Source organism: Antechinus flavipes, chromosome 4 (genome assembly GCF_016432865.1).
Source record: "Antechinus flavipes isolate AdamAnt ecotype Samford, QLD, Australia chromosome 4, AdamAnt_v2, whole genome shotgun sequence".
Classification (NCBI taxonomy): Eukaryota; Metazoa; Chordata; class Mammalia; order Dasyuromorphia; family Dasyuridae; genus Antechinus; species Antechinus flavipes.
Genome location: NC_067401.1, coordinates 36755179 through 36783092, shown reverse-complemented (window position 1 = coordinate 36783092; position 27914 = coordinate 36755179). Strand labels below are relative to the sequence as shown.

Below are 27914 nucleotides of genomic sequence, written 5' to 3'. Positions count from 1 at the left end.
TAGAGTACGAGAAAGATGGATTTCATTTTGTCCAAAAACAAAACCATTCATCTTTATTTAATCTAATTTATCATATTCTGTGCCAACTCAACATTACACATTCCGTTTGAAAATAAAAAAGAAACTCAACCAATTTTCTGATCTCTGGAGTTGGAAGAACCTATAGCTTTTCTCCAATTACTCCTCTCTGCCTCCTTTAAGATAAAAGGTATCTTTCCATATACCCTCCAGACACCATGGTAGGAGACAGGGAAGGGGGTGGTAGCTTTGGGTCAGCTAGGACTTCTAGGGGCACATGATAAAAGCCAGCAGGGTATAAAGATCAGAATACCCAAGATGCCATTTTCTCATTCGTCAGTTCTAGGTGGTGATCTGGGAGGGAATCCACTCTCCACTTCCAGCTGATCCAAGGGCCCCTGATTCAGTCCCATGCCCAGGACATGGCCCCAAGGACCACCCTTCCTCATGGCCCCTGGTCTAAGAGAAAGGTTTAATAAAGCCATAGTCCATACACTTGATGAGGCAGTCCCTGGCAGCTTCTACCACCTGTTTCCTCTTCTCATCAGGCTCCTGCTTGCCCACAAAGGTCAGAATCTCCAGCAGTTCACTTTGCACCAGTTTCTTGGCCAGCTCCTGATCAGCTGCCATCAGGTTGTAGGCAATGACGATGCCCCGGTGCTGTACTGACAGGCGGTCATGAAGGCAGAGCCGCTGCAGAATCTCCAGCCACTGGGATGTCTGAAAGGAGAGAGGGGGCTAGCTGAGAGATAAAAGCAGGTAGGATTGCCCAGATGAATTTATCCTGGGAGAAATAAAGAAGCTACAGATCTGGAAAAAGTCTAACCTCTGTGAGAATGAGTCGTAACTATGACAACCGGTACCAGATGTGATTAATGCCAAATAAAATACTTGGGCCATGAAATAAAATCATTCTGCTGAATTGAAGTTGGACCAAACTAACCTCAGTGGCAGACTTCTCTGAGCCACACTCTCCACTTTCTATGCTCTCTCCATTTTACAGATAGTGAAGCTAAGTCCTACTCATTAGAGCCAGAGGCCCGGCAGAAGGATCTCCCCTCTGAAGGTACCTAAATGGTCTCCTCACTTCTGTCTATCCGGATGCCCTTGGAGGTGTTAGTTCTAGTCTTAGATAGACTAAACCTTAGTTAGGTCTATCTAGCTCTACTGTGTGTGATTATATAGGGATGGGGAGGATAGGTTCCATACATTAGTGACAACTTTATCTTCATCAAGAAGTACACTTGGTCTCTTCTATTATCACCTCCAACAATGCTCAATTGGTAAAACAATACAAATAATACCCCTCTGGGGGCCCCAAGGACCTCCCAAAAGTCAGGGCCAAAAGTCTGAGACAGTGGTATAATAAATAGTAATCCACGTAGTCCAACAGGAATTGTGTTGGGTTTGGAGTTGGAACACCTGGGCTCAGGTTCTGCTCTACACTTAGTACTTGTGTCACATCAAGTTCCTTAACCAATCTGGGCCTCAGTTTCCTTATCTGTAAAAATGAGAGACTAGGACCAGATAGATCCCTTTCAGCTACAAATCTATGATCTTAGGAACTGGGTGGAATCAGGGAGGACCCTACATTATGATCATTCCCCCTCCCATTTTCTGCCCAGGAAAGGCTTCTTACCACTTGGGTCATCTTGTGGCAGAGCCTCTTATGGGCGGCAGTCAGCATCGCCAGGGCCCCAGCTGCTGCGTTCTGGACTTTGTCATCATCCTCTCCACACAGTAGTACCACCAGCTTCAGTCGGTCATTGCCATCAGCCAAGAACCGTTCCTGCACCTGCCAAGGATGGGAGAGAAGGCAGAGGTGAAAGAGCTCACAAAAACTACCTGCTGAAAACATGCCAAAAAATAATTTAATACTCAGGGATAGGGTTGTTGGGCAATAGACCCTAAGGCAGTGGTTCTCAAACTTTTATTTTCAGTATCTTTATCCTATTAAAAATTATTGAGAATCTCTCCAAAGCATTTTTGTTTATCTGGATTATATTTATAGACATTTAGCATATTGGAAATAAAAACTATTTTTGAATTTGTAGACCCTCTAAAAGGATTTCAGAGATCCTCAGGATTCTTTAGACCATTCTTTGAGAACCACTGCCCTAAGGCAACTCAAGAGAAAGAGTAAAGGTCCACATATTCCCAAATATTTATAGCAGCTCCCCCATCCCTACGTAGTGATCCTTCTCTAGTGAACTAAGAAAGAGAAAATTAACCAACGTATCAACAGAGTCTAATGGTTTACACAATGCTTTGTACACAGTCCTGATGCAATATCTTATTTAAAAATAGCAAGGAGGCATAATTTCTCACCTTTCTGGGGGAGATCAAACTTGGGCATCATCATTATCTAACATCCAATTATACTTTTAGATCTTTCTATTTATATTGTTGTAGTCATTGTATATAGCGTTAAGAAGATTACAGTTCAAATTTAGTTTTAGAGACATACTAGTTCTTTGCCCTTGAATGAGTCATTCTAGTCAATTTGCCTTAGTTTCCTCAAATGGCAATAATAATAGCACTCACTCCACAAAATTGTTGTGAGGATCAATTGAGATGATATTTATGAAGTGTTTAGCACAGACTAAACACCGTGAAGTGTTTAGTCTGACACATAGTACGTGCTTAATAAATGCTTATTCTCTTCCCTTTTCTTCTTTCCTCAGTCTTTTCCTAATTCTTCCATAGCTGGATATTTTGGGGTCACAAATAACCGGAAACAAAATGGGTACCCATTACCTGGAAAATGGCTGATAAATTGTTGCATGTGAATGTATATGGCAAGCCAAATACGGGGAATTCAGAAAAACCTGGGAAGGTTTGAAAGGATGCCAAAAAAAAAAAAAAAAAAAACGCAAACAAGAGCAATATGCATAAATATAGCACTAATGAGAAGGAAAATACTAATCAGAGCCATGAGAACTCAGGTGGATGCAATAGTCAACTAGGATTGCAGAGTATTCAGATCAAAACATACCCTCCTCTTCTCAGAAAAGAGGTAGTGGGCTACAGCGGCAGAATAAGGCATGCTTTATCATTATTGGAAGTGATCAATATGTTATATGTCTTGCTTAACTGTACTTATTTGTTATAAATTAAGGGTCTCCCTGAACCTGTGTCATTTATTAAATGGTAACATTACATTTTTCTAAATGATTTGGGACATTTAAGTGTAAGGCACTTAATAACTCCGATCAGAAAAATCCCAACAACAAACAAATTAAGATTTTCTTAGGATGGATGAGCATTGGGAAGTAACACTAATGTAAAAAACAACAGCAATAAAAACCTTTCAAAGTACTAAAGAAACAACCAGAAGCAGGAAGTCTGTGGTCTGAGTCCCTTCCTCTCCTCTAGAATTTTCACTCAAGCAGTTCCCCTAAATATCGCCTCTTCCTGAAAGTCTTTCCTGATTGGTTGGAAAGTAGAGAAAAAGTTCCCTTAGTTTAAACATATAATTCCAATTAAAAACACCTCCTCCTAGTTATCTATAATAATTCAGGGGTGCAGAAACACAGAGAATATCAAGAGTGCAAAATTCAGAGATGATTTCTGTTTGCCTTTGAAGTTATTTTCATCCCAGTTCAATTGTCTTCCTATGAATAATATGTAATAAGTAAATGACTTTGCAATCAGTCCCAGAGGGGGATGGGACCTGGGAGAAGGAAGGGGAAGTTGGCTAGTTGGTAAGAAGGGTTTCACCCTGGTATTAAACCTTTGACTCAGTGGTTTGCCATTGCTAGTTCCTGATTTGAGGCAAATGGCTTCCTCTTTCAGGATCTGTTTTCTCATTTATACAATGAAAGTGTAAAGAAGGATCATAAGGGGCAGTAATACCTTACACTTGAATGTCCCAAATTATTTATAAAAATGTAATGTTATTGTTTAATAAATGACACAGGTACAGGAAGAACCTTAATTTATAACAATGAAGTACAGTTAAGTAGCACTGTGGATAGATCACTGACCTGGAATCAGGAGAACCTGAGTTCAAATCCAGCCTCAGATACTTGATATTTACTTTGGACAAGTCATTTAACCTCAATTGCCTTGGAAAATAAACAAAACAAACAAACAAACAAACAACAACAACAACAACAAAAAGATTATAGACCATAGGACCTTAAAGTTCTCTATTATTCCTCATTTCTCTCCTGCTCCATTTTACAATTAGAGGCAGCTAAATGATCCAGTGGACAGAGCAGTGGACTCAGGAGACCTGAGTTTGAACCCTGCTTTATACATTGTGTCACTTCCATATAATGAGAAAAATAATGTCATCTGTTTCCTAGAGTTGTTAGGAGAAAATAAAATAGTTTGTAAATTACTTAAACCCCTAAATAATGCTAATGATCGTTATTCCAGTTGAAGAAATGAAGGTGGAGAGAGAATGTGACTTGCCCAATGTCACCTAGACAGAGGGACAAAGCCAAGATTTGAACTCGGGTCCAGAGTTCTTTCCTCCCTGTGTTACCTCTCATAATGCTCACTCCATTTGACTGTAAAAAGTGGCTTCAGACACTTACTAGATGTATTACTTTGGACAAGTCATTTAACCCCTTTCTGCCTCAGTTTACTCATCTGCAAAATGGGAATGATAATAACACCTAGTTCCCAAGGATGTTGTGAGGATCACATGAAATAATCATTGTAAAGCATTTAACACAGTGCCTGGCACATAGTAACTGCTATATAAATGATAGCGATCATTATTGTTACTGTTATTATCATCATCATCATTATTATCATTATTTTGATTCTTTGTATCCCCAGTGCTTAGCATAGCATAGTTTATAACTATTATCGCATATGCTCTATAAATGATAGCTATTATTACCATTATTATTAATAGTAGTAGTATCATCATCATTACCATTATTTTGACTCCGTGCTTAGCACAGTGCTTGGCACATAGTAGGTACTTAAAAATGTCGATTGATTGATAGATTCTTCCAGTTTAAAATGTCTTATTCTGGTGTGAGTTATTTATTTATTTGTTTATTATTTTGCTGGGACAATTGGGGTCAAGTGACTTGCCCAGGACCACATAACTAGGAAGTGTTAAGTATCTGAGGCTAGATTTGAACTCAGATCCTCCTGACTTCAGACTTGGTGCCCTATCCATTGTGCCACCTAACTGCCCCTAGTATGAGTTATTTAATTTAGATTCTGATCCCCTGTTTGTTGAAAAAGAAATGTTTTTCATTGACATAAATATTGCCTTCAGACTGATTACAATGCCTTCATACCTTCATGGGTGACCCATGAAGTCAATCAGTCAATGGTCAGCAATTTATTAGTCAGACAGTCAATAAATATTTACTAAGTGCCTACTATGTGTCAGGCACTGTGCCGAGCTCTGAGGATACAAAGAAAGGCAAAAGATACTTCCTGCGGTTGAGGACTCCAGTCTAATGAATGGGACAACATGCAAACGACTATGCACAGACAAGTTATAAATAAGAAAAATTGGAAAAACACACAGAGAGAAGGCACTCACTATGTGGCAGGAGTTGGTCGAGTAACTGTAGCCAAAACTCTCCAGTCAGCCTCTTCCATGGATGAGCTCTTTGAACTAAGTCAGGCTGAGCCTTTAACAACCCATCAACCCAAAACCTTCCGCCTGCCAGCCTTTACATCCTTCTCCCACAGCCTTCTAGAGCCCCAGATGAAGGCCTTTCGTAGAGAGTATATTTATTTTCATAGTCATCTATCCGCCATCACAGGTTTCTGTCCCAAGTCCCAACAGCTTCTATGAGCAAACTCTGCTTTCCTAATTCCACTGGGAGTTCCCTGAGGGCTAATATTTCAACGGGGATAATTATCTCCATCTTCTTGAAGAAAAGGAGAGGTTTCTTCACTCACCCATCTCTGTCTTGTCCCTAATATGTTGCCCTCAGTCCCCCCCTGTACCCTGCGTCCCCATACCTCTTTGTTGACCACCATGTTGCACATGCACTCGGTGGCTGCCTGCCGCAGCTGGTCGTGGTTCTCAAACATGTAATTCTCAATGTCTGGCAGGGCCTTCTCCTTAATGATTTTCTGCCTGATTGGTCAAGAGAGACACTCGTTAAGTTCATCCCCTACCTCCCAGCAGGTCTCTACCTTAACTCCTTCCACCCACCTTAATAGTTTCCTGTATAAACCTTAAAGAAATTAAGGCATTCCCCAATCTCCTTTGACACCCCAGAGTCCACAGTCAGAAGTCTTTTTTTTTTAAACTCTTATCTAAATCCTTTCTGCTACTACAGTTTCTGTTATTTTTAAAATCTATCCATCAGTAAGAGAATAGTACCTTTAGAAGAGTTTAGGTATAAGGTTTAAAGCATTGGCTCCTGCCCGAGAAGATGTTAGAAAGGGCTGACCTTCTTCGACTCCATACCTTGCTTACCTCCCTCTCTACTCACCGGAGTTTGTCGCTTCTCCCTGACAGATTCGTCAGTCCCAGAAGGGCTTCATAATTCTGGAGTCCATCCCTCTGTGTGTCTAGGAGCCTTACCAATGGACGTACTACCTCATACACCTGCAGGAAATGGAGAAAAGCAGAAGGAAATGGCACAGGTGGGGTGAAAAAGAATTATGAAGAGTTCATGGGAGGGGGGGTCCATATATATGTGTGTGTGTATGTATATATATATATATATATATATATATATATATATATATACACAAACAAATTTATAGCAACAAGTTTTTGAAGTGATAAACAAATGGAAGGAAAATAGCCAGATGAAAAATGGCCAAAAAATGTGACATAGGAATGTAGTTGAATATTAGCAAATCCTAAGAAATGACAAAAATGTGAATGTAAGTAAGGAAATGTTCTCTCTCTCTCTCTCTCTGTTTCTCTCTGCCCCCCCCATCTTACACACACACACACACACACACACCCTAGCTCAGATGACACAGTCATAAACTGTAGTCACATATGATAACATTTTCATGTGTTTAGAAGATATAACATCCTGTGATCCCTTTATGAGGGACAAATACCTCTTTGATTTAATCAAGAAAGAAATATTTAAATTGACTAAGCAAATTACTTATGGCCCTAGAACTTTAAATGTTTAAACCCTAAACAAGATTCAGCAATTTAAGAGTGGGAGAGATTGCCAACTGGGTGTTGCCTGGGGAAGAAACCCCTACAGAGAAAAAGGAGGGGATTTCTTTCTTGTCTCCAGCTTTGGTGGGAGTTACTAGGCCAACAGATGATATACATCCATCAGGGAGCATACTCCATATGGACATAATTACCAAGAGGAACAAATCTTCAAGAAGAAAGACCTCTGGAGAGAGAATATTTGGACTATGAAGACCAGACTCTGACAACCTAAAAAAAGACACTGAATCCATGGAAAGCTATAAGAGGATCCTTCAAAAAGAGGAAGGAATTCCAGGCCCTTCAGTGCTAAGACCTCCTTTGGCTACATGTGTATTCTACACATTGTATTCTAAGTCTGAGTCCCTTCTTCCTATGGATGCTGTGTGTATATTTGTGATAGTATGACTCAAGTTTATAAGAAAAATGCTTTATAACTATTTCTTGCTGTTCCATCTGAGTAAATATCTTTGTTAAGAGGTCATCGTGTGGCAATACAGCAAGAATGTGCAATGATCAGTTATGAAAGACCTGGTTTTTCTCAGTGGTTTGGTGATCGAAAACAATCCCAAAACAGAAAACACCATCTGCGGCCAGAAAAAGAACTAAGGAGACTGAATGTGAATCAACATATGCTGTGTCCACTTCTTTTTTCTGGTTTTTTATCTCTCCCATGTTTTTTCCCTTTTGCTATGATTTTTCTCTCTCAATATGATTCATAAAGCAACATGCATTAAAAATAAATAAATTTTAAAAGAATTCATTTTGTGTATTGCCTGATTTTTAATGGGGAGAGATACTGGGGTGGGGTGGTATCTGTGAACTATAGTAATGGGAGTAGCCACCCACAAGATAACCCTGGAATAGCAGTCATCCTGGGAAATGACAGCAATGTGAAAACTGGGAAATGGCAGCAATGTGGAAAAAAATATCGTTAATTTTTTTTCAGAAGGAAGGTTTTAGTTTTAATTTTTAAATTTAGTGTTTTAAAATACATATTCAAAATATTGCATTGACAGAGAGAGGAGGGAGAGGAGAGAAAGAGAGAGAAAGAGAGAGAGAGAGAGAGAGAGAGAGAGAGAGAGAGAGAGAGAGAGAGAGAGAGAGAGAGAGGAAGGGAGGGAGGGAAGAAGAGAGAAAAGGAAGGGAGGGAGGGAGGGAAGGAGGGAGGGAAAGAAAGGAAAAACAGAGACACAGAGACAGACAGAGACAGAGAGACAGTGGGAAGGAAAAAAAGAAATTTACAGAATGAGAAGACTTGAGGTAGAATAGGCTCCTCCAATTCCCTATTCTCTCCCAACCCCTCCATAGATCATACTCACCCTTTCTCCTGGAAAAGCAATGTCAGGATTGGAGACAGCTGCAATCTTCGCCAAAGCATGGGCAGCCTTCACCTTGCCCACATCAGTGCCTTCAATTGCCAGTGGTATCAAAGCCTAAGAGACAGAGAGTTAGAAGTGTAGATATCCTCTTAGTCACTGTGATGAACTAGTCTTAGTCACTTAGTCACTGGAAAGAACATTGGATTTGAAATCTAGAAAACCTGGGTTCAAATCCTGACTTTGCTACCATGTTACAGATGGGGAAACTGAGGCAAATACAGGCTAAGTGATTTGCTCAGATTTGCAGCCAGTAATTGTCTGAGCTTAGATTTGAACTCAGGTCTTCCTGACTCCAGGCTTAATGCTCTACCCACTGCATCCCCTTGGTGCTCCTAATGCTTAGTCAAGATAAATCTATTATTAAGAATTCCAGAAAATCCATTTTTCTGTCTGCTTATACTACTGAAGTCTTAGATCTATGATTTCATTGATATTGAGAAATCCCACTGAAGAAACTCTCTACCAATATAGATTAGTACTTTTCTCTAATTTATACTGTTAAAGATTTGCCCTGGGCCCTGAGAAATTAAGTGACTTGGTCAAGGCCACACAACCAGTATGTTTCAGAGATAGGACTTGAGAGCAACTCAATCCACTGTACTACACTGTCTTTCTATGAGACAATGTAGTCTCTCTATGAAAGGGGCAGGTAATAATAAAAACACAGTCTATCACAATTAAAAATTTGCAAAGCACTTCCTTCAAAAGAACCCTGTGAGGGAGGCAGTGTAAGTACTATCCTCATTTTACCCACATCCCCTTCATGGGGAAACTGAAACTCAAAAAAAAAAAAAATGCAACTCACCTGAGATTATAGTTCTAGCAAATGGTGGTGTCTCACCGTGAGTATCACACCATGCTTTCCATAAAGCCAAAACATTAGAATATTTTGCATTACCGTTTCACTGTTCCCTTCTAATAATATAGATAATTGAAGAGAAGAGTAAATTCCTGGAAGATGAAGTTGGAAATCCAACCTATGCATGTACACTGCTGCAAAGTAGGTGCTACTAGAGCATCCCAAGAGACTGTTCTTCACACTTCCTGTCAAAGCACCTGCTCAGTGCCCTCCCCCAGTTATAATCACCACAAGTGTTCCTCGCCCCATCTCCCACTATTACCTTGCCACCACCTTGAGCCACAATGGTGCCCCGATCCCTCGCATTGTCACACAGTGCCAGGAACACCCTATGAGGAACAGAGATTAAAGGAGTGGTCTTTAAATCCTAATATACTCCCCCTCACACAGGTTCCTCTTTATTCCTTTGGGGTTTAGGATTGAAAGAAGCTGAATACAAGAAAAATCAAGACAACAAAGAAAAGATAGTGAGGGACAACAGAAAATGCAATCAAGGAGAGTGGATCTAGCATTGATAGAACCAGGCTGAGTCCCCAGAGAATTTAATATCATTTTTTTCTTTAATTAATTACATTAATTAGAATGTAAGCTCTTTGAGAGCAGAAACTGCTTTGTTTGCTTGTTTGTTTTGCCTGTGTTTGTAACCCTAGCACTTAGCACAGTGCCAGGTAAATCCTGAATAAATACTGGGATTTTTCATTGTTGTTTAGTTTAAAAGAAGATGGCATATGACTTGGAAGAAGAAGAGGAAAGAAAATTATTGCCCAAACCCTTTCCCTAGTTTCTCCCTTTAAGAGAAGGGAAATTATTACACTCTACAATAACCTCATCTCCCATGTAGAGACTTTACCATTCATCACCCTCAGACCCTTTAGACCCTCTTCCCACTCCTCTCTCTCCAGTACCTGGCCAATAACTCTTTGGTCTGGTCAGTAAGGATGGCGCTATCAGCTTTTACCATGCAGGCTAATGTGGAGATCACACCAGCCTTCAGCAGCCGCTTCACTCGCTTTTCTACAAAATCCTTCTTGTCCTGAGAAGACGGAGGGCAGGGAAAAGTCATTAGCAGATTCCTGAGTTCAAAAAACAGGATCCTACTCCCAAGCTCTAAACCTCTTTCTCTTAGCCTTAGGAAGAATGGAATGGCTTTAGAAATGACCTCAACTTCCTTAGCAAAATAAGGAAAATTGACTTGATGATCTCTACAATCCCATCCAGATCTCATGTTTTATTGCTCTTCTATGATTCAGACCCTTCCCAAAGACTCCCTCAGTTATACCCATCCTCTCTTCTTCACCCCGCTTCTCTGCCCTTAGAAAGCTAGAAGCCAGAATCCAGATCTTTGATTATGGGAGAGAAATCCCATTAACTTTAATTATCCATGCACAAAGACACAGATTATCCAAAACATTGCCGTCATCCTTGGCCTTTGAATACTTTAAAGCAATTCTTTTAGCAGGTTTGCCTTCCTCATCCTACTTCCATTAGCTGGAGTGGAAATGAGTTTGCATTTATATCCTGCACTCTGATTATGTTGTCCTGGAAAATCAATCCTAAAGTTAAAAAAAGCCAGACCCAGAACAATTCTGATTAGCTCACATTTCCATAGTATTTTATAGTTTACAGAAAGCTTTCCTTTTGTTTTCTTTTTTTTCTTTCCTTATCTATGAGGTAGGCAATACTTTCATATTTCAAACACCACAAAAGATAAATGAGCTCATACTTGATTGTTGCCTCTCACAATGTAGCTCAAAACCCATCCATTTGGGAAGCAACATAGTATGGTAGAAAACAAGTTGGATTTGGGGGAGTTCAAAATTCTGCCTCTGGTCATTTATTCTCTCTGGGTCTGGGTTTCCTCATCTATAAAATGAAAGAGTTGGACTGGATGAGAACTTGAGACCCTTTCTGGCTCTAGTTCTAAGATTTGATGTCAATTTCACTTCCCTGGGCCTCAGTTTCCCCAAATATAAAATGAGAAGATTAGGCTAGAATGCATCTTTTCTAGCTCTACATTTATTTGTCTATGAACCTCTTTGATTACCAGAATCTTCATATGAAAAAATGAGGGTAATGGCAGAGGCGTTTCTTACCTCTCACGGGTGCTATGAGAAAACCAGTTAAAGCATTATGTTATGAGTTATTAGTATTACTCCAGTTTTACAAAGAAGGAAACTAAGGCTCAGAAAGAGTCTAGTATGTATCAGTTTGTGCATCTCCTATGTGTCCATTTTAAGCCCATGGTTCTGGCTCCAAGCCCTCGTGCTCGCTCTGATGCTCCAGATCTTGGGAGAGCCAAGAGTTGATTGATGTCCAATGGACCTCCAAACCATGTGATAATATACTGAACCAATCATCACCAAGTGTGAAATGACAAAAGTCCTGAGAGTAATATGTCTCATTTAGGAGGCAGTCTTTCCTCCAGAAGCTACAGGGAGCTAAGAAGCCATTCCCTTCTCATCTACAGATCGGTAACTGGCTTGCCCTGGATCTCAGATAGTAAGTCCCAGGAGATGGTTTTGGATCCAGGCCTTTCTGACTTGAAGGTGGCTCGTCATCTAATACAGCAGGTTGGCTCTCAAGATGTATAAAGACATAAAGAACAAGGGACCTCACCTTGGGATGCTCCTCAGGCACGTGCTGCTTGGAGAACTTGGCCAGCTGCACCAGCTCGGGGATGACCTCTTTCACGTCATAACTGTTGGTACAATTCACCAGGGTGGTGGCCACAGAGTACAGGATGGTCTTGTCACTGGTCTGGGAAGAAAACCGGGTAAGGTCAGAACTGGGACCAATTACAGGACACACTGGTAGGACTTGGTATATTGCCCAGCACATGCTCTTGTCAGTCATGTCCAACTCTTCATGATGCCTTTGGGGTTTTCTTAGCAAAGATACTGGGGAGCTTTGCTACTTTCTTTTCCAGCTCATTTTACAGATAAGGAAACTGAGGCAAACAGGGTTATACGCATGTCCAGGGTCACTGAAAGTGTCTGAGACCAAATTTGGTCTTCTTGATTCTAAGCCTAGAGTTCTGGGGATGGAGCCAAGATAGAACAGTGAAGATTCTACGCCTGGCACTCTAACTACTACTACACCATCTGTAGTTATGACTGATGCCTTTTAAAATGTAATTAGCAACAGTCCTGGAGTCAGGAGGTCTTGAGTTCAAATCCAGCCTCAGATACTTACTAGCTGTGTGACCCTAGGCAAGTAACCTTACCACAATTGCCTGGAAAAAAAAAATGTGGTTGAAGATGAGATGCTGAGTAATTATAATGATCACAAAGACTTGCTCCAGAGAAGAATTGGAAAAATGCACCTTTCTCCGTTCTCTAAAATGGTAAGAGACTCTGGGTTCAGAACATTGCATAAATTACAAACTATACTGCTGTAGTACTTGGTTTTTTTCATACTGCTTTTTTTTCCTTTTGTCATATTCTTTGTTGACTAGATAGGGGAGCGAGGTATATTTGATAATGAAAGTGATATGAAAATAAAAGATATGAATTTTTTTAATTAACCTGACAGGAGGTGGAGCCAAGGTGGTGGAGTAAAGGCAGGAAAACAACGTAACATGATGGAAAGCTTCCCTTTCCCTTGAAAGTATTTGTTCAAAGCTTCCAATACCTCCACCTCCTACTCTCCTGCCCAAGCAACATACCAGGTATTTACTTAAATTAACCTGATAGGAGATGGAGGGGAAAAAAACTAAAAAATCCTGGCCAAATCTAAACTAGTCTCCTTCCCCACGTTCTCTCTAGATCTTCTTTTCCCATGTTTTTCCCCAGTTCCTTTTGCCTTTTGCTTCTCTCTCTCCATCAAGTTTATAAAAATAATAGGTAATATTTATATGTCAAATTAAGGTTTACATGGTATATTTCATATATTACTTCATTTGATCCTCACAATAATCCTATAAGTTAGATGCTATCATTATCCCCATTTCATAGATGAGAAAATTAAAGCTGAGTTGCCTGCCCACTGTCACTCAGAATGTATGTGTCTGAGGCGGGATTTAAAGACAGGTCTTCAGCACTCCATGCCTGGAACTCTGCCCCCCCCTCCGCCCCCACACCAAACTTGATCTTTCATCAAATTAGTTTGTTTTACTACCTTCCCTTTTTATTGCTTTATTGGGAGGGAGAAGGGACTACGCCTCCAGGTTGAGCCCTTGCTCCTATAGATTGAGCCCTGAGATATATCACTCTAGATTTTCCTGATCATTGTACATACATGACATTACTTGTGTCTTCTACTTGATTTGATCCTCATTCTCTTAATGAGGGTCAGGATAGGTACCAAAAAAGACTATACCCATCTTACAGATGATATCATTGAGGCTCAGAGATGGAAAATTACCCAGTTAAGATCACATAGCCAGTCAGGAGCAGACCTAGGATGACAGTCCAGCTAGCTCAGCTCCCAAATCTGGGCTTTGCCCTTATCCTTGAATGAGGAGCCTAGGATTGGAGCAGAAAGGGATTGAGTTGATGTACTTGGGGGGCAAGGTTCTGTAAAGTCAGGGCCACATATACCTTTGCTAACTCAAACATGGCCTGTAGGGCAGGAATGTCCTGAACAAAGTCATCTTTCACATCTGCATCCAGCGTAAGGTAGGCTAGACCTTCCACTGCCCAGCGTCTGGTCCTCCCGTCTATGTTTGCATTACACAGCCACCTGGGAACAGGAAGGGGACAAGTTAGTCCAGGAGAAGACCCAAATGGAGACAAGCTGTAGGACCAAGGGACAATCAGAAGTATCCTGGAGATGGCACAGACATCTATTCCAAGGACTTTGCTGAATGTCTTTTTCATGTATACATTAAGTAAATTTCCTTTTTGCTAAATTTAAAACAATTTTTAAAACCCCACTTATTTCACCATACCTCTCCTCTGTTTAAAAAATTTGCAATAGTTCCCTATTGGCCACAGTATCAAGTCCATACAACTTTACCTTAAATGAGCCCCTACAAGAAGCACAAGGAGAAGTAAAGCCAACAGAGAAAAGTTCAACCCAAGAAAGAAGCCAGAACTTCACCCCCATCCCAGCTCTCTTACTTCCGACACTGTTTGGCAAGCTTCTCCGTGGACCCTTCAGCAAATTGTCTGAGGCCATAGTCGGTGCCTCCTGCAGAACCAAGTTTACAGAGACCCTAGAGGGAAGATGGGACAGCATGGATCTGGGCTCTATTAGGTTTGGACAGGGGAGATATGGTTAATCATGGTTGAATCCCAAATTTGCAATAGGAAAGGAAATTTCCTGGACATTTCATTTCTGTTTGCCTCAGTTTCCTCAACTGTAAATAAGGATCATAACAGCAATACCATCCCCGGTTATTGTGAAAATCAAATGAAATAATAATTGTAAAGTGTGTAGCATGTGCCTGACACAGAGTAGGCATTTGTTAAATGCTTGTTTTGGTTGCTCTTCAGGAGGGGGCTGAAGGACAATTCAGGGTAGAGTTGGAAGAGGGATTTTGTCTCACCACCAAAGTGCGAATCTTAATCCTCTCATTTTTGGTTGTCTTGTAAATTTCTTTGAGTAAGGTCACACCATTGGTGATGATGAAGGTAGCTCGGCTGAGCTTGGTAGAAGCATGAATCAGGGCTTCCACGGCCACCAGCTGGTCCTGTTCCCGGTCAGAACCACAAAGGGCCACCATCATCTCCATCACGCCTTTCATCCCCAGTAACTGGTTCCCCAAGTCAAAGGGCCCCTGAAGGACCCCTGACACCGTCTGGATGGCATGCACATTTTTGTCCATGTTCTGGGGATCAAACTTGCCCCTGAAAAACAAGAAAGGAGTCCCATGGTAAACAGACCCCTGCTGAACTCCTTCTGGGGAGTCTTAGGGATAACATTCATTCTGAATCTGAGTGCAATTGATGGCCACATCAACTCTTCAATCAGGGGTTCTTTTTTTGTCTATTCCCTCATCAGCCTATGGATTCACTCTCAGAATCATGGTTAAATGTATAAATAAAATGCATAGGATTACAGAAATGTACAAGGATATTGAAGTATAGTGATCAAAATTAAAAAAAAAAAAGTTTACAGAACTCAGATGAAGAATCGTTGCATTGGATCAATGTCCCAAACCAGAATAATTTGGGGACTTGATTCAGATTGACACAGAAAGAAATCCACTGCAATTTAGAGAGGGAGTGTAGCATAATGAAAAGGGTAATGGCATGGAATGGAAATCATAAAGTCTGAATCCTACTACACTCCCTTCTCTCTGGACCTCAGTTTGCTCCTTTGTAAAATGAGTTGAACTAGTTGATTTCAAAAATCTTTTTTAGCTCTGACACGCTGGGCTTTTTTGCAGAGAGTGTTGCATATATTGCTAGATTTTTTTTTAATATATCAATTTGTTTTGCTGATACCTCCTCCTCTTTTTTAAATTTTTTAAAAAAGGCATTCTATAGAATATCTAGGAGAAGGGAGAGGGAAGAATATGGGAGAAATTTAGGGAAAATAAAAACAAAAGCTATCAAAACAAATTTACTTTTTTAAAAAGAAATAAATGTAACAAAAACAAGAAATGAATGCTGTAAAATTTTTCTACTACTTAATAACTACATATTCCTGAACAATCACCTCAACCTCCTTAACCATAACATGCAAACTGGATTCCAATCTCTCCCTCCCCCCATTCTATTCCACTTCAATTAAGGCTCTGTCTATCCAGCATCCCATGGCTGGATTTTTCTAACTGAGGTTTCTCCACTTGGAGTTCTCTTTGTTATTCCCAGTTGTAGAAACTGTCATCCCAACCCATTGCTGGGAAAGCAAACTCACGTGATGTACTCCTCACAGATCTTGCGGAAGTGGTCCCTCTCAGGGTCACAGCGGAGATCATCATAGAGCTTATTGAGAAGGATGGAGGCCAGCATGCGTGTATTATCAGTCAGTGGCAGGCAGGAGGGCTGCTCTGGTACCTGCCCCACGACCTTCAGGATCTTTCTCAGTCCTGGTGAAGAGAACAATGAAAGGAGAGAATGAGCTCCCCTAACCTTACCTGGGGTCCATCCCCCATGGAAGACAGCCTTTCCTCAAGGACTTGTCATTGACCATCTGAATCTCTGGAACATGTACCTCCTGCCTTCTTACCACTTGCTGCATTGGATAAAAAAAAATGTTCCTTCAATGTCATTTTTGGTCTATCCCTCACAATGCCTGGTATTTAGTAGGCACTCATTAAATGCTTGTTGATCGACTGACCGACCTGCTAGAGAATCTCCAGTGGTTCCCTATTGCCTACCAGATCAAATCCAGAGTCCTCTCCAACGTTCAGATGGAAACTATCTTGTTTTGTTCTACTTGTATCCCTAGCACTTAACACAGTTTTTGCTACATAGTAAATATTTATTAAACACTTTTTCATTTATTAACAATTCACAATTCATGTATATTCACTCATATATTCATTAATTTATGTTCGTATACATATTCCTGCATATATTTATTTATACATTCATTAATTCATATATTCATTTGATTCCTAAGTCATTCAATATAAATAATTCATTCACATATTCATTCATACATACATACATACATTAATTCATATATAATATTGACTCATATATTTGTTTATATATACATAATCACTTTTATATTCATTAATCCATATGTTCATATACATGTCCATTTATATGCTTCTTCACATATTCATTTATTCATGCATACATTCATAATTCATTCAATATGTATATCCATGCATTAATTCATATTTATTTTTATGTACATTTATTGATTTATATATAGTATATATATTTGTTCATACATATATTCACTTATATTTAATCTATAAGTTCATGCACATATACATTCATATTTGTTCATGTATTCATTTATTCATATATTTATTCATTCATAATTCATTCAATATGTATATTCATGCATTAATTCATACGTTCATATAGTCATTCATTAATTCACATACAGTATTCACTCACACGTTGTTCATACACATATTCACATATATATTGAGCTATATGTTTATGCACATATTCATTAATGTTTATTCATGTATTCATTTATTCATTCATAATTCATTTTATATTCCCATTCATGCATTAATTCATATATTCATACACATATACATATATGCATTCATTAATTCACATACAGAATCCACTTACATATTTGTTCACGCATATCTTCATTCATATATGTACATATTTATTCATTCATTCATTCATTGGTAGAAGGAACAAATCCCTGAAGTATTGAAATAAACTTGTATCCTTTACATACCACAGGGATCCACCTCTACAGTGATTGGTAGAGAGAAGCAGACAGAATGGGCTCCCACATGAATGAATAGCAGGGATTTATGGACAAACCCTGAAGCCCCCCATACACACACACACACACACCTCCCAGGACCCAGCCTCTCACCGTTCTCTATCACATAGATGGTCCGGGAATTGTCATGGTCGGCCAGGTCCTTCCTGGGGATGTTTTTGTTGAGCAGGTTCAGGGCCTGGTCCCTGCCCTGGCCAGATACTTTCTTATTGACAAGCATGTCCAGGAGGTGACTAGTAATGAGCTTCAGGTCCTTCTTGGTGTCTAGGGAATGAAAGGGAGGCAGTGATGTCACCGGGCTGAGAGCCCCTGCTAACTGAGGCAGCATCAAAGGGCAGGTGACGATTGGGCAGAACCCTTAGAGACAGTCAGGCATCTCATGTCCCAGCATCTCCAGGTAGCTAGGAGGAATAATTCTTCTGGCATCAAGACGTTCACATCCAGCCTCCCTTACCTACTAGCTGTGTGATCTTGAGCTATGTGAGCTGTTTACCTCAGTTTCCTCGTCATTAAAATGGGAATAATAATAACCCCAACCTTCCAAGGTTAGAATCAAATGGGAATATTTGTAAAAGTTCCACATAAATGTCAGCTATAGCTATATGGAGCTATGGCTATATGAGCCTATGCAAGTTATTAATGTCTTCATTTGTAAAGTAGAAATGAGAATAATAGCATCTACATCTCCAAGTTGCTATGAGGATGATCAATAAGATGATATTTGTAAAGCCTTCTGCACATCTTGAAGTGTTATATGGATGCTAGCTATTTTCATCGTGGTATTATTTTGGTTATATTAACCAAGCTCCCTACAGTCCCTAAGCTTGATCAAAAAACCTTTTCCTTCTTGGTTTCAGTCATATGAAGGGATTATTATGCTCATTCTGTGATAACTGGGCTGCCTCATAGAGGAGAAAATGACTTGGCCAGCATTGCAGAGCAAATCAGAATTAGGTCAAAAACATCAGTAGCCCACACAAATGGGAATTTATAGATCTATAGCTGGAAGGAATATCAGAGGCCCTCCCAGGTTCTCTGTGGGTCCCCAACACCAATTTTTTTTTCTTCAGCCCAGGTTCTGGTGTTTTTGTTTTGCTTTGTTTTCAACATTCAATTATATGAAATTTTGAATTCCAAATTTTTTTTTCTCCCTCCTCTCCGCCCTCCCCAAGACGGCAAGCAATCAGCTATAGGTAATACATGTACAATCAATGATCTCAAACATATTCCACATTAGTCAGGTTGTAAAAGAAGAGTCAGAATAGAAGAGGAAAACCATGAAAAATAAAAACAATAATAACAAAAAGTGAAAATGGTACGTTTTGATCTGCATTCAGACTCCATAGCCCTTTTTCTCTGGTTCTGGATAGCATTCTCCATCTTGAGTCTTTTGAAATTGTCTTAGACTTAGATCACTGTATTGCTGAGAAGAGCTAAGTCTGTCAAAGTTGATTATCGTACAATGCTGTTGTTACTACACATCCACTGTTTTCATTCTGCTCATTTCATTCGGCATCAGTTCACGTCAGTCTTTCTAGTTTTTTTCTGAAATCAGCCTGCTCATCATTTCTTAAAGCACAATAGTATTCCATTACCTCTCAAGTGCCATCTTACCAAGAACCAGCGCCTCTTCCTTCCCACGATGCTCTCGCTTGTCCTCCCCAGACAAGGCATCGATGATAGTCTGAAGGAGGTTGCAGACCGCCCGAGAGATCTCCTCCTCCTCCACCGCCATCCAGCCACAGATGCAATTCATTTGAATCGTGTGTAGGATTGCCATTGCCTGGAATCCCCTCAGAGGAAAAGCCCCCAGGTTCCCCCATCAGCTTGGACCAGTTGTTTTTGATCCAGACCCTCCCTATACCCTGAGGAAAGTGGCAAGAAATGAGCAAAGACTGAAGAGGAATCCATCCCCATCTTGTGACACTTGGGTGATCCCCATAATACCCCCTTCCTCTACCTGATCCCTTCTGCTGCTCCTCCATCTTGAAAATACTTTATATTTATTTTCATTCTATTTATATAAATAGTAATAGCTAAGGCTTCAAGGTTTTACTTAATGTTATCATTTTTGATCCTCACAGCAACCCTGGGAGGTAGGCTTTATTTTACAAATGAGGAAACTGAGACTGAGAGAACTTAAATGATTTATTTGCATAGTCTCTCAGCTAATAAGTATCTGAAGCAGGATTTGAACTCATATCTTGAATTTGAATATAGCCGTCTCTTCACTAGACCACCAAACTTTTGTTACCATCTCTCAAGCATCTATCACAGTGCCTATACACAGTAGGCAGGTAATCAATGCTTACTGAATGATTGACTTGTATAATTCATCATGTGCAAACCCTCTCCTTATTGTTGTTCAATCGTGGATGACCCTCTGGGACCCTGTGGACTCCAATACTGTTCATGGGACTTTGATAATGGTTTGGAGTGGCTTGCCATTTCTTTCTCCAGTGGATGAGAGCACTCATAGGCTAAGTGGCTTTTCCCAGGTCACATAGCACACAGCATTTAAAGTTGGGTCTAACTGATTTCAGACCCTTATATACTGAACCCTCAAACCCTCTTTTAGCCAACCTAGTTTGGGCTTTCTCCAGGAAAGAAGTCACAAGATCCCTGCAGGTTCCCTACTCACCCTGGCCTGATGTCCACCGCACATGCTCGAGAGTGTCCGGATAGCAGCCAGCACCAGTTCTGGTTTCTTGGTGTCCAATAGTTGCAAGAGGAGGGCCACTCCATTGTTTTGGAAAATTTTCTCAGCTCCAGCATCTTCTCGGCCCAAGACGATGAGATTGTTGGCTGCCTTTGAGGGAAACAGGAGGGTTAACAATGGTTGTGCAAAAGTTATAATGGGTATGGCCATGGCTGTGGACCAACCAGATACAACCAGTCCTGAATATGGGTGCTTTTAAAAGTGTATATTGAAAAACCTAACCTTCAATAAGTCAACTGGAAACATGTTTAAGATTTAAGATTAGGGATTTGTTGCAAGCTATGCAATGATTAACTATGATTAACTAACTCTTTTCACTAATGAGGAGATTCAAGGCAATTTCAATAGGCTGATGAATAGCCATCAGCATCCAGAGAGAGAACTATTGAGACTGAAAGAGCATCACAACATAGTATTTTCACCTTTTTTGTTGTTGTTGATTTGCTTGGTTTTTTTTCTTTCTCATTTTTTTTCCCCTTTTGATCTGATTTTTCTTATGCAGCATGATATATGTGGAAATATATTTAGAAGAAAAATAAATAAAATAATTTGTTATCATTCAATCATTTCATTCTTATCTGACTCTTTGTGACCCCATTTAGGGTTTTCTTAGCAAAGATGCTAGAGTGGTTTGCCATTTCCTTCCCTGGTTCATTTTTTCAGTTGAGGAAACTGAGGCAGACAGGGTTAAGTGACATTCCCAGGAACACATAGCACTATTTAAGATGGGATTTGACTTCGGGTCTTCCTGACTCCAGGCTTGGCACTATCAACTGTGCCACTTAGCCACCTCTCTATTCTATTCTTGCCCCTGATAATCTCTCTGGTTATCTTATATAACTGATCTCATAAGCCCTCTGGTCCTCAGTTTCCTTTTTTTGTCAAATGAGTAAATTGGACTGGCTGATTCTTAAAGTTACTTCTAGCTCTAGAACATATGGAACCATTCAGTCTCACCCACTCATTTTACAGACTAGGAAACTGAGGGCCAGGAAGCTAAAGCAAACTGCTGTGCAGTCATACAAATAACAAATAACAAAAGCAGGTCCTGACTCCAAGTCTGGTATTTTTGGCACCAACCCTGGCTAGATTGAGGAGTCAGGCACCAGACATAAAAGCTGAGTTTTTGTTGCTTTGTTTGTTAAATCCATGACCTGTGGGAATAATTACACTTCAGAGTCAGCCCTCAATACTTCCTGTTATCCTTTCATTAAAAAAATCTCATTTGGCGCTCTTCATTTTTAAATTCTAAATCTTATTTACCAACTATGCACATTAAATATTCGTTCCCTACCAATCAATCAGTACAACTTCCAAAATTGTTTTGGATTTGCAGACAAAAAACCTCGATTTGAATCTTAAAATTTAAAATTTAAATCTGCCATATGATACCTGTGTAACACTGGGCAAATCACTTTTACTTCCCTCAGCCTCAGTTTCCTCATCTGTAAAATGAAAGAGCTAGGTCAGATGGCTTCCTAACTCAAGATCACTGCTCCTATGACCTATATTGGACTTGGAAGGTTTGCAAAACACTTTATAGACAAGATTCATTGAGCCTCACAAAAATTCTAGTGAGTGATGCTTTTACTATCTCCATTTCTCTGATAAAATAGCCTCAGAATGGTTACATGATCACAGCTAATGTTCACACAGCTAGTAAGTATTGGAGGCAGCATCTATAACTAAGTTTCCCCTAATTCCACACCACAGAATTTTTTCTATGTTAAATAAAATTTGTTTTACTCTTCTCAGAAATTTCTTTCCTAACTACCATGTACCTGGGATGTAGGGAGAGCAGCTAATAAGAAGCATAGTGGATAGAGAGCCAGGTCTGGAATTAGAAGGACTCATCTTCTTAAGTTCAAATCTGATCTTAGTCACTGAGATGTGTGACACAGAGCCCTGTCTGCCTCAGTTTCCTTATTTGTCAAATGAACAGGAGAAGGAAACTGGGAAACCATTTCAGTTTCTTTGCAAAGAAAACGCCAAATGAGATCACAAAGAGTTGGCTGCAACTTGAGAACAATAAAAAGGAGATTATGCTCATTTAACAGATAAAGTCTCCTGGATTTGGGTCATAAGAACAGTTCTCTTCAGAATACACAGTTTTTTGTTGGATGGATATTGGTAAAAGATTCTCCACCTTGGTTAAGGTCAGGATGGGAAGAACAAAAGCTAGGAAGAGTGGGGAGGCAAGAACAGGGAATTTACCTTCTCACGCTTTTCTGGCTCACTATTCTCATCCAATAAGATTTCAAACATCTTCTGTACTCTGGAATCCGTGGAAAACTGGACATGGAGCTGAGGAAGGAGAAGGGGAGGGGAGAAGAGGGCAATGAGACAAGAAAAGCTTGCAGCATCATTTTTTAATTTTTTTTAAATTTTCAACATTTACTTTTATAAGATTTTTATTTTCTTTTTTTTCCTCCTTCTCTACCTTTCCTCCTCCCGCCCCAGAGACACAAGAAATCTGATATAAGTTATACATATACAATCATGTTAAAGATATTTCCACATTAGTCATCTTGTGAAAGAAGAATCAGAACAAAAGAGAAAAACCACAAGAACGAAAAACCAAAAAGAAAAGTGAAAGCTGAAGGCTTTATATTTTTAACTTTATTTTTCTTAATGTTTATTTTGGGGGGAAGGATGAAGATTTAGGTTTTCTTTCACAAAATGACTTTTATGGAAATATTTTGCAAAACATCACAAGTGTCTTCTCAATGGGGAAGTGGAAGAAGGAAGAGAATCTAAAACTCAAAGTTGTATATGTAACTGGAAAAATTAAAAAATACATATGTTAGAAAATTATATGCTTTGGTCTGCATCCAGACTTCATAGTTCTTTTACTGGATGTGTCCTTTGGAATTGTCTTCAATCATTGCATTTTCAGCATTATTTTAAGAAAATAGCATCAGATATCTAGGTAAATCTGGAAGAGACCCCAGAGAGCATCTAGTTTCATCCCCACAGACTTTTGTCTGTGGTCACACAGCCCCAGTGGTGGGATTAGATCTCAGTTTTTCCAACTTTAACCCCTTACTTTGCTAAACTCAGATAGCCACTAGAGTCCCTAGTTCCTTTTTCAACTAAATTCCAACTGCAAACACAGATTTTAATATTATCACTACCCTCTCCCACCTCCTCCTCCCATCAGCAATTCAGCCAATTAGTAGCATTTATTAAATGCCTACTGTTTGCCAGAAAAGAAGTGATTCAGTGACTAGAGAGCTAGACCTAGAATTAGGAAACCTGAATACAAATCTAGCCTCAGACACTTTCCAGTTGTGTGAGCCTATGCAAATCATTTAACTTCTGTCTGCCTCAGTTTCCTCAAATGTGCAATGGTATGTGCTATTGTATCAACCTCCCAGGATTGTTATGAAGAGTAAATGAGATAATATTTGTAAAGCACTTTATCAATATTCTACTAGAGGAATGTCTTCCATTTCCCTTCTCCTGTCTCCAAGATTCCAGTGCCTTCCCATTTAAATTATCTTATCTCTTCTCTATATATTTTGTATATAACAGGTTATTTGCATGTTATCTCCCCATCAGAAAACCAACTCCTTGTGGGCAGTCTTTGTCTTTCCAATGCTTAGCACAGTATATAGTAAACGCTTAAATAATTGCTCATGGATCAGCTATCTTTGTGTCCTCAGTGCCCATCAGAGTAACTGACAGTTAGAATAGAAACTTGACCTCTGATTTCATTGGTGTGGGAAACTCTGGAATGAGGAAACTCCCTCTCCCAGGCAGGGACTCGTAGCCAGGTTTTTCTAGCTCTGTAGCCACTATAGATTACCTCTTGCTCAGCACTTAGGGAGTACTCAATAAATCCTTGTTGAATGCTGAATTAAATTGAACTGAGCCTTAGGACCACCATCCACCCCATTTATTATCCATTCAACGTACTTCAGGTCAATCCCTTTTCATGGGCCCCTAAGCAGTAAAGAAATCTCCTTTGTCTATCCCTAGCAACTCCTTGGCAGAGCTAAGAACAGAACCAAGGCCCAGGTTTGGGGTTTTCTACAATACCACACTCAAGTTACTGGAAACAAGATCCGTGCTATAAGGTCACCTTGAAGATGACCTTGTTCTAGAATATATATATAATAATAAAATATTGCTATAGAACTTTGAATAAGAAAGTACTTTCTTCTGAGGTAGAAAGGCAGAGATCATTATATCTCTCTTGCAGATGAGAAAAATGAAGTCAACAGAATAGAAATGAAAGAAAGGGAGGAGACATCTCACCTTCTCATGGATGCTGGAATTGAGGCGTCTTAGAGTCTCCTGGAAGTTCCGGTTTTGGGGTTCAAGTGTAGCACAGCGCTGCACATCCTTGAAGGCCTGGTCCAACTTACCCAACTGCTCCAGAGCCTGGCATCTGCGGAACAGGGCCTTGATGTCTGAAGCATTAATGTCAATGGCTGAAAAGAGGGATAAATGGAAAATGGCCTCAGGAATAGACTCACTTCTCTGCAGGAGGCTTCCCATTCCCAACTCTAGAAACAGTGCTACTTGTTTATCTTTTTTTACTTTGGATTATCTGTATCTACAGTCAGCATCCGCTCATGGGAGCCACTGAGTCTCCTTTGTACATGTGAGGCTCTTTTCACAAAACTCTGTATTGAAAATCTGAGCTTATAAAACTGATACATCAAGATATAAGCATCAACATTACCAAAAGATTCAGACCACTGAGTGATTATAATAACCAAGAAACTTGGTCCTGGAAAAGTTGGGAAAATGTGCTTCCCTCCTTTCTTTGCAGTGGCAAATGAATAAGTGAATGAAACATTTATTAAGCACTTACTCTGTGCATATCACCATGCTAAGCACTGTGACAGTCCTTACTGTCTAAAAGCTCATAGTCTAGTGGGAGAGATAACTTATGGTGAAAAATTATGGAATATGGCATATGCTTTCAGACTTTGCTGCTATGTTAGTTTTTCTGAGTGCTTCTGGCTAGGAAAGAAGGGGAGAAGGATGTATTCATAATAGAGATAATGTAAAACAAAAAAAAAACAATTTTTAAAAACTTTTAAAAATATTCATAGAGCAAGATTTAATGAGGAATTCCCTTGGTACATTAAATCTACAAAAAGTTATTTTCCATGTAACTTCTCAGGAGTATACACATACTATAAACTGAGATGTACACTCATCTCTTCCCACAGTGCCTAATATAAGCAATCAACAAACCAGCAAGCATTTATTAAACACCTACTATATTCTAGGCACTGTGCTGGTACTAGTGGTACAAAGACCACAAGGAGACAGCTCTTACCTTCAAAAAACTTACATTCTGCTAAAAAAATAAGTCTACAGAAACATAAAAACAAAATATAAATAAAATAAATTTAAAAGGGGTGAGATTAAGCAGGAGAATCAGACAAAGTCTTTTAAAGAGACTGGCTCTTGAGTTAACAAGCAGAGAACATTCCAGGCATGAGCAATATCTTGGAGACGGGAAATGGAACATCATGTAAAGGTGACAGCAAGTAGGGGAGTTTGGCTGAAACTATGAACAGTGTGTGTGTGTGTGGGGGGGAAGGATAACTTATAATTGGCTTAAAGAAGGTTATTTAAGACACATTTTAAAGGACTTTAAATGCCAAACAGAAGAAGAACTTGTAAGCATTATCAAAGGGGGAATGCAGAGGGTGCCCCATAAATGATTCCTATAAATGTAGGCTGAGGGGCAAAAAAATGAGGGCATGGACCTGGGGTCAGAAGAAGAAGGCCGCTCACCTTTGGATGCATCTGATGCTGCTTGAGCGTAGCTCTCCTAGAAATCAGAGAAATGGGAAGGCTCATCAGTAAGGACTTCATAGAGAAACAAGAGGATTGCACTTGATAGTCTTTCAAGACTTTCTGGTCCAAAGTTCTAAATTCTAGATACCTGAGAATTGCCCACCCAGGAAAGGGAAGAGGAGGGCTACTACAAGAAGAGGTGGGAAGGAGTTGAAGCCCTGGAAATAAGTTCCTCACCATCCCAACTTTGTGTGATCAGCTCCCATCAAGTTGCAATTAATCTGAGCCTGATGCTTCTTGGTCTCATTGGCAAAGATCAAAGAGCACAGAACTCTGACCTTTGGTTTAAATATAGCCCTATACCCCAAATCAGGGTTTCCCCCCAAAATAAAATCCAACATTGTTCCCTTTACAAGGTAGAAAATTTTGAGCTTCTTCCTCTTTCTAACCGTAAAAGTTGGCCAAACTAGGAAACCTTCAAAGAGGCAGAGAACCAGACAGCCCAGACTCTCCTGACAGCCTCCCGGTTTCCCCATCCCACACCCTTGTCTCTCTCCCTCCCTCCAGCTGGCCCCCTCACCATTTTCAGACCACAGGCTGCCCTGTTACGGTACAGAGTAGCCAGCAGGGCTTTGTCCTTGGTCAGCCTTAAAGCCTGGCTGTAGCTTTTGGAGGCCTCTTCATAATTCTGGTTTTGAAAATATTTATTCCCCTCCTCCTTCAGCTGCACAGCATCTGCCATCTGCTGGGGAGGAAAAGAATGAATAAAAAGAATAACGAGCAGATTTCAGGTTTGAAAGTATTTTACAAACATCATCTCATTTGATTTTTACAACTGTGATGTAGGTGCCATTATTATCCCTACTTTACAGATGAGGCAACTGAGGCAGAGAGCCATGAGGTGAATTCTCCAGAATCACACAGCTAGTGAGTGTCTGAGACAGGATTCAAATAGGTCTTTGGGACTCCAAATCTAGCCCCAATCCATTATTTGGGGAAGGAAGAGACAGCCCCACAATCAGTGCTACTCAGACGTGCTTCAATGATGTTGGAACCATTGTCTAAAACCAGGAAAGGCTCTTTCCCAGGCTGAGGACTATTAGCTCAGGGAGAAGTCCCGAGAGGCTTACAAAGATCACAGAAGCCTTGGTACTTCATTGGGAGACATTCTAAATAGGATGGATAGGGTGTTGCAAGTGGAGCCTGAAAATTTGAATTCACATCCCAGTTCTGTTATTTACTCCCTCTAAGCCTCTAACCCTCTGGCCCTTGGTTCTCTCATCCGTCAAAGAAAAGGGATTGGACTGGATGATCCCGAGGGTCACCTCCATCTCTAAATCTGTGATCTCAACTAGCCAAGAGTAAAACGACTTTGCTTCCCACAGAGCAAAATCCTTCAATTTAATGTATAAAAGGAGGCTCTGAGATTCAGCCCCCCTCAATATCACTCAGCCCTTTTCCTTCATCCCACCCCAAGACCTGGACAGGGGCTTTCCATTGATACAAACACTAATTTCTTGCCTAAGACATAAAAAAACATCATGCTCCCCTCTTCTGCCCCCTTCAGTACAAGCCCACCCCTCGTCCCCTCAGCACACACAACACTAACTTTGTCTGAAGTAGACATGGTGAGGGAAACTTCCTTCTGGAAACCTCTCTCCTTTGTCCCCAGCAGTCCAGTCTTTCTGGGACCCTGACGCCAGTCTGCTTCAATCACTTCTTCCCAGCCCCCCACCCAGG

General features: G+C 40.2%; 1 protein-coding gene and 1 long non-coding RNA gene across 3 annotated transcripts; one reads left to right on the top strand and one right to left on the bottom strand.

Annotated features, from left to right (window-relative positions):
- Positions 1–20: 20 nt before the first annotated feature.
- Positions 21–27914, bottom strand: UNC45B (unc-45 myosin chaperone B). 2 transcript variants are annotated; one of them, XM_051992433.1, is made up of 20 exons: positions 27784–27914; positions 26755–26919; positions 26172–26208; positions 24672–24847; positions 22626–22715; positions 20334–20501; positions 19307–19475; positions 17786–17956; positions 16181–16352; positions 14865–15165; positions 14437–14531; positions 13915–14056; positions 11993–12133; positions 10282–10409; positions 9639–9705; positions 8458–8571; positions 6444–6559; positions 5965–6082; positions 1658–1813; positions 21–738 (listed from the first exon to the last, which is right to left on the bottom strand). In XM_051992433.1, exons 1-20 carry the CDS (start codon positions 27799–27801, stop codon positions 478–480), a joined length of 2805 nt encoding a protein of 934 aa, XP_051848393.1. In that variant the 5' UTR covers positions 27802–27914; the 3' UTR covers positions 21–477. The 2 variants fall into 2 exon arrangements, with proteins under 2 accessions (XP_051848393.1, XP_051848394.1); XM_051992434.1 differs by having other exon boundaries at positions 26755–26916; positions 27784–27913.
- On the top strand, positions 6500–7894 carry LOC127558998 (uncharacterized). The gene is made up of 2 exons (XR_007953053.1): positions 6500–6597; positions 7218–7894. It is a non-coding gene; the product is annotated as an uncharacterized LOC127558998 (long non-coding RNA).

Excerpts from the sequence above, each read along its gene's own strand:
- UNC45B (XM_051992433.1), bottom strand. Across the intron at positions 26,209-26,754 it reads CAGCCTGTGGTCTGAAAATG|GAGAGCTACGCTCAAGCAGC; the intron begins GTGAGGGGGCCA and ends TCTGATTTCTAG. Across the intron at positions 16,353-17,785 it reads CATCTATGTGATAGAGAACG|GACTGAGAAAGATCCTGAAG; the intron begins GTGAGAGGCTGG and ends TCTCTTCACCAG.